The 12,934-nt window shown below is 40.0% G+C and overlaps 1 protein-coding gene across 2 annotated transcripts in view; it reads left to right on the top strand.

Moving 5' to 3' along the window:
• The window catches only part of VASP (vasodilator stimulated phosphoprotein), a 63,458-nt gene that overhangs the window by 28,975 nt on the left and 21,549 nt on the right, over positions 1-12,934 (top strand). The window contains exons 3-7 of one of the 2 annotated variants that reach the window (XM_088447017.1): positions 7,466-7,520; positions 8,202-8,239; positions 8,695-8,963; positions 11,944-12,077; positions 12,719-12,804. In XM_088447017.1, the coding sequence (XP_088303143.1) occupies positions 7,466-7,520; positions 8,202-8,239; positions 8,695-8,963; positions 11,944-12,077; positions 12,719-12,804 (582 nt within the window). Of the gene's footprint in view, positions 1-7,465; positions 7,521-8,201; positions 8,240-8,694; positions 8,964-11,940; positions 12,078-12,718; positions 12,805-12,934 lie in introns of both variants that reach the window. The other variant, XM_088447016.1, reaches the window with a different exon arrangement.

Below are 12,934 nucleotides of genomic sequence, written 5' to 3'. Positions count from 1 at the left end.
AGATATACAGATGGGTGGCGGGCAGCCATATATCAGTGACTTCATATACTGTATATACATAATATACACCTATACTATATATACATACACACACACACATATACTATATATACATAATATACCCCTATACTATATACATACACACACATATACTATATATACATAATATACCCCTATACTATATAGATACACAGATGGGTGGCGGGCAGCCATATATCAGTGACTTCATATACTGTATATACATAATATACACCTATACTATATATACATTCACACATACTGTATATACATAATATACACCTATACTATATAGATACAAAGGTGGGTGGCGGGCAGCCATTTATCAGTGACTTCATATACTGTATATACATAATATACACCTATACTATATAGATATACAGGTGGGTGGTGGGCAGCCATATATCAGTGACTTCATATACTGTATATACATACACACATATACTATATATACATAATATACACTTATACTATATAGATACACAGATGGGTGGCGGGCAGCCATTTATCAGTGACTTCATATACTGTATATACATAATATACACCTATACTATATATACATACACACATACTGTATATACATAATATACACCTATACTATATATACACACACATACTGTATATACATAATATACACCTATACTATATACATACACACATACTGTATATACATAATATACACCTATACTATATATACATACACACATACTGTATATACATAATATACACCTATACTATATACATACACACATACTGTATATACATAATATACACCTATACTATATATACACACACATACTGTATATACATAATATACACCTATACTATATACATACACACATACTGTATATACATAATATACACCTATACTATATACATACACACACATATACTATATATACATAATATACACTTATACTATATAGGTACACAGATGGGTGGCGGGCAGCCATATATCAGTGACTTCATATACTGTATATACATAATATACACCTATACTATATATACATACACACATACTGTATATACATAATATACACCTATACTATATATACACACACATACTGTATATACATAATATACACCTATACTATATACATACACACATACTGTATATACATAATATACACCTATACTATATACATACACACATACTGTATATACATAATATACACCTATACTATATATACACACACATACTGTATATACATAATATACACCTATACTATATATACATACATACATACTGTATATACATAATATACACCTATACTATATATACATACACACATACTGTATATACATAATATACACCTATACTATATATATATATACACACATACTGTATATACATAATATACACCTATACTATATACATATACTGTATATACATAATATATACCTATACTATATACATACACACACATATACTGTATATACATAATATACACCTATACTATATACATACAAACACATACTATATATACATAATATACACCTATACTATATAGATATACAGATGGGTGGCGGGCAGCCATATATCAGTGACTTCATATACTGTATATACATAATATACACCTATACTATATATACATACACACACACACATATACTATATATACATAATATACCCCTATACTATATACATACACACACATATACTATATATACATAATATACCCCTATACTATATAGATACACAGATGGGTGGCGGGCAGCCATATATCAGTGACTTCATATACTGTATATACATAATATACACCTATACTATATATACATTCACACATACTGTATATACATAATATACACCTATACTATATATACACACATACTGTATATACATAATATACACCTATACTATATATACACACACATATACTGTATATACATAATATACACCTATACTATATATACACACACATACTGTATATACATAATATACACCTATACTATATACATACACACATACTGTATATACATAATATACACCTATACTATATATACATACACACATACTGTATATACATAATATACACCTATACTATATACATACACACATACTGTATATACATAATATACACCTATACTATATATACACACACATACTGTATATACATAATATACACCTATACTATATACATACACACATACTGTATATACATAATATACACCTATACTATATACATACACACACATATACTATATATACATAATATACACTTATACTATATAGGTACACAGATGGGTGGCGGGCAGCCATATATCAGTGACTTCATATACTGTATATACATAATATACACCTATACTATATATACATACACACATACTGTATATACATAATATACACCTATACTATATATACACACACATACTGTATATACATAATATACACCTATACTATATACATACACACATACTGTATATACATAATATACACCTATACTATATACATACACACATACTGTATATACATAATATACACCTATACTATATATACACACACATACTGTATATACATAATATACACCTATACTATATATACATACATACATACTGTATATACATAATATACACCTATACTATATATACATACACACATACTGTATATACATAATATACACCTATACTATATATATATATACACACATACTGTATATACATAATATACACCTATACTATATACATATACTGTATATACATAATATATACCTATACTATATACATACACACACATATACTGTATATACATAATATACACCTATACTATATACATACAAACACATACTATATATACATAATATACACCTATACTATATAGATATACAGATGGGTGGCGGGCAGCCATATATCAGTGACTTCATATACTGTATATACATAATATACACCTATACTATATATACATACACACACACACATATACTATATATACATAATATACCCCTATACTATATACATACACACACATATACTATATATACATAATATACCCCTATACTATATAGATACACAGATGGGTGGCGGGCAGCCATATATCAGTGACTTCATATACTGTATATACATAATATACACCTATACTATATATACATTCACACATACTGTATATACATAATATACACCTATACTATATATACACACATACTGTATATACATAATATACACCTATACTATATATACACACACATATACTGTATATACATAATATACACCTATACTATATATACACATACTGTATATACATAATATACACCTATACTATATACATACACACATACTGTATATATATACATACACATACTGTATATACATAATATACACCTATACTATATACATACACACATACTGTATATACATAATATACACCTATACTATATATACACACACATACTGTATATACATAATATATACCTATACTATATACATACACACACATATACTATATATACATAATATACACCTATACTATATACATACACAGGTGGGTGGTGGGCAGCCATATATCAGTGACTTCATATACTGTATATACATACACACATATACTATATATACATAATATACACTTATACTATATAGATACACAGATGGGTGGCGGGCAGCCATATATCAGTGACTTCATATACTGTATATACATAATATACACCTATACTATATATACACACACATACTGTATATACATAATATACACCTATACTATATACATACACACATACTGTATATACATAATATACACCTATACTATATATACATACACACATACTGTATATACATAATATACACCTATACTATATACATACACACATACTGTATATACATAATATACACCTATACTATATATACACACACATACTGTATATACATAATATACACCTATACTATATACATACACACATACTGTATATACATAATATACACCTATACTATATACATACACACATACTGTATATACATAATATACACCTATACTATATATACATACACACACATATACTGTATATACATAATATACACCTATACTATATATATATACACACATACTGTATATACATAATATACACCTATACTATATACATACACACATACTGTATATACATAATATACACCTATACTATATATACACACACATACTGTATATACATAATATACACCTATACTATATACATACACACATACTGTATATACATAATATACACCTATACTATATATACATACACACATACTGTATATACATAATATACACCTATACTATATACATACACACATACTGTATATACATAATATACACCTATACTATATACATACACACATACTGTATATACATAATATACACCTATACTATATATACACACACATACTGTATATACATAATATACACCTATACTATATACATACACACATACTGTATATTCATAATATACACCTATACTATATACATACACACATACTGTATATACATAATATACACCTATACTATATATACATACACACACATATACTGTATATACATAATATACACCTATACTATATATATATATATATATATATATATATACACATACTGTATATACATAATATACACCTATACTATATACATATACTGTATATACATAATATATACCTATACTATATACATACACACATACTGTATATACATAATATACACCTATACTATATATACACACACATACTGTATATACATAATATACACCTATACTATACATACAAACACATACTATATATACATAATATACACCTATACTATATAGATATACAGATGGGTGGCGGGCAGCCATATATCAGTGACTTCATATACTGTATATACATAATATACACCTATACTATATATACATACACACACACATATACTATATATACATAATATACCCCTATACTATATACATACACACACATATACTATATATACATAATATACCCCTATACTATATAGATACACAGATGGGTGGCGGGCAGCCATATATCAGTGACTTCATATACTGTATATACATAATATACACCTATACTATATATACATTCACACATACTGTATATACATAATATACACCTATACTATATATACACACATACTGTATATACATAATATACACCTATACTATATATACACACACATATACTGTATATACATAATATACACCTATACTATATATACACACATACTGTATATACATAATATACACCTATACTATATATACACACACATACTGTATATACATAATATACACCTATACTATATACATACACACATACTGTATATATATACATACACACATACTGTATATACATAATATACACCTATACTATATACATACACACATACTGTATATACATAATATACACCTATACTATATATACACACACATACTGTATATACATAATATATACCTATACTATATACATACACACACATATACTATATATACATAATATACACCTATACTATATACATACACAGGTGGGTGGTGGGCAGCCATATATCAGTGACTTCATATACTGTATATACATACACACATATACTATATATACATAATATACACTTATACTATATAGATACACAGATGGGTGGCGGGCAGCCATATATCAGTGACTTCATATACTGTATATACATAATATACACCTATACTATATATACACACACATACTGTATATACATAATATACACCTATACTATATACATACACACATACTGTATATACATAATATACACCTATACTATATATACATACACACATACTGTATATACATAATATACACCTATACTATATACATACACACATACTGTATATACATAATATACACCTATACTATATATACACACACATACTGTATATACATAATATACACCTATACTATATACATACACACATACTGTATATACATAATATACACCTATACTATATACATACACACATACTGTATATACATAATATACACCTATACTATATATACATACACACACATATACTGTATATACATAATATACACCTATACTATATATATATACACACATACTGTATATACATAATATACACCTATACTATATACATACACACATACTGTATATACATAATATACACCTATACTATATATACACACACATACTGTATATACATAATATACACCTATACTATATACATACACACATACTGTATATACATAATATACACCTATACTATATATACATACACACATACTGTATATACATAATATACACCTATACTATATACATACACACATACTGTATATACATAATATACACCTATACTATATATACACACATACTGTATATACATAATATACACCTATACTATATACATACACACATACTGTATATACATAATATACACCTATACTATATATACACACACATACTGTATATACATAATATACACCTATACTATATACATACACACATACTGTATATTCATAATATACACCTATACTATATACATACACACATACTGTATATACATAATATACACCTATACTATATATACATACACACACATATACTGTATATACATAATATATACCTATACTATATACATACACACATACTGTATATACATAATATACACCTATACTATATATACACACACATACTGTATATACATAATATACACCTATACTATATATACATACACATACTGTATATACATAATATACACCTATACTATATATACATACACACATACTGTATATACATAATATACACCTATACTATATATATATACACACATACTGTATATACATAATATACACCTATACTATATACATATACTGTATATACATAATATACACCTATACTATATACATACACACATACTGTATATACATAATATACACCTATACTATATACATATACTGTATATACATAATATATACCTATACTATATACATACACACATACTGTATATACATAATATACCCCTATACTATATACATACACACACATATACTATATATACATAATATACACCTATACTATATAGATATACAGATGGGTGGCAGGCAGCCATATATCAGTGAATTCATATACTGTATATACATACACACATATACTATATATACATAATATACCCCTATACTATATACATACACACACATATACTATATATACATAATATACCCCTATACTATATACATACACACACATATACTATATATACATAATATACCCCTATACTATATACATACACACACATATACTATATATACATAATATACCCCTATACTATATACATACACACACATATACTATATATACATAATATACCCCTATACTATATAGATACACAGATGGGTGGCAGGCAGCCATATATCAGTGACTTTATATACTGTATATACACACACACACACATATATACATACATACATACATACATACATACATACATACAGCCATATATCAGTGACTTTATATACTCACTCTCCATAGGAGCTACTTGGCCCCAGAATGGACCTACCATGGAGGAGCAGGAAGCGCAGAGGAGGTGAGTACAGCGCTGTATGTATGGGGATAGGAACGTTTCAGCCTGTTCAGGGGACGGTTCTGTGCTATCCCCATGCGGGAATGATCCGGGTGGAGAAAGCAGCCGGCAGGTGAGATGAATTGGCGCAGTGTATACACCCACCCCCTGGTGACTCCGTAGCGATGAGGGAACGGGTCACGTAATAAGTACTGTAACATTTTATCCTCTGCGTTTCTACTTATCCATAAACTATTTACATGAAGAAATGATCTGAGGAAATCGTCCCCCTCGTGTTAATGTCTACATGTGAACCACTCAGACCAGAGTAACGGTACCCCCCTACCCCCCAATACTTCCCTCCAGCTGCTGTAGGATCACTACGCAACTCCGTCACAGCAGGGTGGTCTCCTGGTCCCCCTGGCAGCAGCATTGTCTGAGGAGGGGGATTACTGTATGGCGGGGGGCTTTTGCATGTAATGTTAATGTTACCCCGTGTGCTTACACTCTGTCATCTGTCAGCCCGTCCAGCTGTTGTATAGCAGCCGGGTGTGTGGGTTATTGCTTTATGGCCACACAAGTCTGGCTGTATTATTATATACCATGTAATAAAGCTGTATTATTATATACCATGTAATAAAGCTGTATTATTATATACCATGTAATAAAGCTGTATACTGCTTATGTCTCCTATTCTGTTCTCAGGGCTCCACCGGAACCGGAGCAGAGAATTCAGAGCCCAGGTAAGGGCGGTTCTGAGACATAACTTTTATTTCCCAATATAGCCCCCTCCCCTCCCATCTATGCAATCCTCTCCATTATAACGGGAAGCCGCGTACATTACGCAGGAGATGACGCAGCTATTGGCGTCTGAGAATTGGCCGTGTAACGCCTCTGTAGGAGCTTAGCCATTGCTCGGTAGTTACATGCCACAATTTCATGACATTTATATTCGGATTTGCTGGTGTCAGTGGCTGACGTGCTGGTTCCGGCCTCTTTGTCCTCCCGAGTCCCGCAGGCAGCAGTGTTATAGATCTGTACGTTTGTCTGTCAGTTCCCAGTCTGGCTAATATTGGATAGTCAGCTCTCTGGCACGGTGCTTACAGTGATCACATAGGGCGATGCCTGGATAATAACGTTGTAATTTTTAGATCATGTCTGATATTGACGTCTCTTGTTGTCTCTCTTTACATTCTAGTTGCCCCAGTTACCCTGGCACCAACTGGTCCCCCTGCTCCACCAGGACCACCACCTCCACCAGGACCCCCGCCTCTTCCAGGGGGTGGCCCGCCAGCTGCTCCAATGGGAGGCCCACCAGCTCCACCAATGGGTGGGCCACCCGCTCCTCCAGGAAGTGGTCCTCCACCTCCCCCTCCTCTTCCTTCAGGCGGAGGCGCTGCTGGTGGCAGTGGTGCCGGGGGTCTGGCGGCCGCTCTTGCTGCTGCCAAACTAAAGAAAGTGTCAAAGGTGAGAACACAAAGGAAGGGGAATAACTGAGAGGGGTGAGATGTGGGAGGAAAGGATCGATTCCAGGGGGCAGGTGGGGAGGAAGGCACCCTCTTCCAGGGACAGGGAACCGACTGGGTGGAAGAGGGGGCACCAGACTGGGTGGAAGTCGCCTGGGGGCACCAGACTGGGTGGAAGTCGCCTGGGGGCACCAGACTGGGTGGAAGTCGCCTGGGGGCACCAGACTGGTTGGAAGTCGCCTGGGGGCACCAGACTGGTTGGAAGTCGCCTGGGGGCACCAGACTGGTTGGAAGTCGCCTGGGGGCACCAGACTGGTTGGAAGTCACCTGGGGGCACCAGACTGGTTGGAAGTCGCCTGGGGGCACCAGACTGGGTGGAAGGCACCTGGGGAGAAGAGGGGGCACCAGACTGGTTGGAAGTCGCCTGGGGGCACCAGACTGGGTGGAAGGCACCTGGGGGCACCAGACTGGGTGGAAGTCGCCTGGGGGCACCAGACTGGTTGGAAGTCGCCTGGGGGCACCAGACTGGTTGGAAGTCGCCTGGGGGCACCAGACTGGGTGGAAGGCACCTGGGGAGAAGAGGGGGCACCAGACTGGTTGGAAGTCGCCTGGGGGCACCAGACTGGGTGGAAGGCACCTGGGGGCACCAGACTGGGTGGAAGTCGCCTGGGGGCACCAGACTGGTTGGAAGTCGCCTGGGGGCACCAGACTGGGTGGAAGGCACCTGGGGGGAAGAGGAGGCACCAGACTGGGTGGAAGGCACCTGGGGGGAAGAGGGGGCACCAGACTGGTTGGAAGTCGCCTGAGGGCACCAGACTGGTTGGAAGTCGCCTGGGGGCACCAGACTGGTTGGAAGTCGCCTGGGGGCACCAGACTGGTTGGAAGTCGCCTGGGGGCACCAGACTGGGTGGAAGGCACCTGGGGAGAAGAGGGGGCACCAGACTGGTTGGAAGTCGCCTGGGGGCACCAGACTGGGTGGAAGGCACCTGGGGGCACCAGACTGGGTGGAAGTCGCCTGGGGGCACCAGACTGGTTGGAAGTCGCCTGGGGGCACCAGACTGGTTGGAAGTCGCCTGGGGGCACCAGACTGGGTGGAAGGCACCTGGGGAGAAGAGGGGGCACCAGACTGGTTGGAAGTCGCCTGGGGGCACCAGACTGGGTGGAAGGCACCTGGGGGCACCAGACTGGGTGGAAGTCGCCTGGGGGCACCAGACTGGTTGGAAGTCGCCTGGGGGCACCAGACTGGGTGGAAGGCACCTGGGGGGAAGAGGAGGCACCAGACTGGGTGGAAGGCACCTGGGGGGAAGAGGGGGCACCAGACTGGTTGGAAGTCGCCTGAGGGCACCAGACTGGTTGGAAGTCGCCTGGGGGCACCAGACTGGTTGGAAGTCGCCTGGGGGCACCAGACTGGGTGGAAGTCGCCTGGGGGCACCAGACTGGTTGGAAGTCACCTGGGGGCACCAGACTGGTTGGAAGTCGCCTGGGGGCACCAGACTGGGTGGAAGGCACCTGGGGAGAAGAGGGGGCACCAGACTGGTTGGAAGTCGCCTGGGGGCACCAGACTGGGTGGAAGGCACCTGGGGGCACCAGACTGGGTGGAAGTCGCCTGGGGGCACCAGACTGGTTGGAAGTCGCCTGGGGGCACCAGACTGGTTGGAAGTCGCCTGGGGGCACCAGACTGGGTGGAAGGCACCTGGGGAGAAGAGGGGGCACCAGACTGGTTGGAAGTCGCCTGGGGGCACCAGACTGGGTGGAAGGCACCTGGGGGCACCAGACTGGGTGGAAGTCGCCTGGGGGCACCAGACTGGTTGGAAGTCGCCTGGGGGCACCAGACTGGGTGGAAGGCACCTGGGGGGAAGAGGAGGCACCAGACTGGGTGGAAGGCACCTGGGGGGAAGAGGGGGCACCAGACTGGTTGGAAGTCGCCTGAGGGCACCAGACTGGTTGGAAGTCGCCTGGGGGCACCAGACTGGTTGGAAGTCGCCTGGGGGCACCAGACTGGTTGGAAGTCGCCTGGGGGCACCAGACTGGGTGGAAGGCACCTGGGGAGAAGAGGGGGCACCAGACTGGTTGGAAGTCGCCTGGGGGCACCAGACTGGGTGGAAGGCACCTGGGGGCACCAGACTGGGTGGAAGTCGCCTGGGGGCACCAGACTGGTTGGAAGTCGCCTGGGGGCACCAGACTGGTTGGAAGTCGCCTGGGGGCACCAGACTGGGTGGAAGGCACCTGGGGAGAAGAGGGGGCACCAGACTGGTTGGAAGTCGCCTGGGGGCACCAGACTGGGTGGAAGGCACCTGGGGGCACCAGACTGGGTGGAAGTCGCCTGGGGGCACCAGACTGGTTGGAAGTCGCCTGGGGGCACCAGACTGGGTGGAAGGCACCTGGGGGGAAGAGGAGGCACCAGACTGGGTGGAAGGCACCTGGGGGGAAGAGGGGGCACCAGACTGGTTGGAAGTCGCCTGAGGGCACCAGACTGGTTGGAAGTCGCCTGGGGGCACCAGACTGGTTGGAAGTCGCCTGGGGGCACCAGACTGGTTGGAAGTCGCCTGGGGGCACCAGACTGGGTGGAAGGCACCTGGGGAGAAGAGGGGGCACCAGACTGGTTGGAAGTCGCCTGGGGGCACCAGACTGGGTGGAAGGCACCTGGGGGCACCAGACTGGGTGGAAGTCGCCTGGGGGCACCAGACTGGTTGGAAGTCGCCTGAGGGCACCAGACTGGTTGGAAGTCGCCTGGGGGCACCAGACTGGTTGGAAGTCGCCTGGGGGCACCAGACTGGGTGGAAGGCACCTGGGGGCACCAGACTGGGTGGAAGTCGCCTGGGGGGGAGGGGGCACCAGACTGGTTGGAAGTCGTCTGGGGGGAAGAGGGGGCACCAGATTGGGTGGAAGTCACCTGGGGGCACCAGACTGGGTGGAAGTCACCCTGCTGGGTGGATTATTTATTGCTGTCCTTTTCAGTGTTGTCCTCTCTATTACAGCAGGATGAATCTGGAGGAACCTCGCCTGCTAGTGTGGGGGCAGCAAAGCCGGACGTCAGCCGCACGAGTGGAGGAGCATCTACAGGGGGCGGAGGTGGGGGGCTGATGGATGAAATGAGCGCAAAGCTCGCACGCAGGTAATCGCTGTACACCCGTCCTGTCACCGGGCAACGCTTATCTTATGAGCCAGAACCTGGTTTGTTGACACCTTGACCAGTTATTGTCGCCGTTCCCTTAGGGCAGCCCTGGCCAACCTGTGGCTCTCCAGCTGTTGTGAAACTACAAGTCCCAGCATGCCCTGCTACAGTTTTGCTATTAGGGAATGCCAAAACTGTTGCAGGGCATGCTGGGGCTTGTAGTTTCACAACAGCTGGAGAGCCACACGTTGGCCAGGCCTGCCTTAGGGGAACATATATAATGTGGTAATGCTCTCTCATTATTTAATATTTGCTGTCCTGGACACTATAATAGGAATTTATGTCACATGTTTCCTGGGATTCCATCTTCTATTACACGATGTGAAGTATTTTGTATCTCAATAAAACCCGGGTACTCCCATGACTGAGAGACACATTGTGGAAGCAGATTGGAGATCATTTTTCAGGACAGTTTGGCCACTAGGGGGCAGTAGCTCAGCCTCTGTGATTGTTAGATCATTGCAGGACCCCTGTATGAGAGAAGCGGCTTTGTCCTTACAGGGGAAATAAAGTACTGAGCAATAAAAGGACATTTATTCACGGTGGTGACGGCATCTTGCACCTTTCTTTCATGTCTCTAGGAAGAAGATGACGCAGCAGAGCGAGCGCCCAGCCCCCACCACCACACAGGACGATAATGACATCCAGAGTGGGCGGAGTCAGGGCGGTGAGTGGCGATTTCTGCAGCGTCGCTGTAACTCATTCTCTCTGCACTAAGTAATAATCACATTGTGTTGGGCTCAGGATAATTAGCGCATTACCACAGTGTAACTTATTGTCCAAACACAAGTAACTTT

This window comes from Taudactylus pleione, unplaced genomic scaffold, assembly GCF_031769625.1.
Source record: "Taudactylus pleione unplaced genomic scaffold, aTauple2 ptg000409l, whole genome shotgun sequence".
NCBI classification, from domain to species: domain Eukaryota; kingdom Metazoa; phylum Chordata; class Amphibia; order Anura; family Myobatrachidae; genus Taudactylus; species Taudactylus pleione.
Note: the sequence above shows the minus strand (reverse complement) of the source record. Positions and strands in the feature narration are given on the sequence as shown.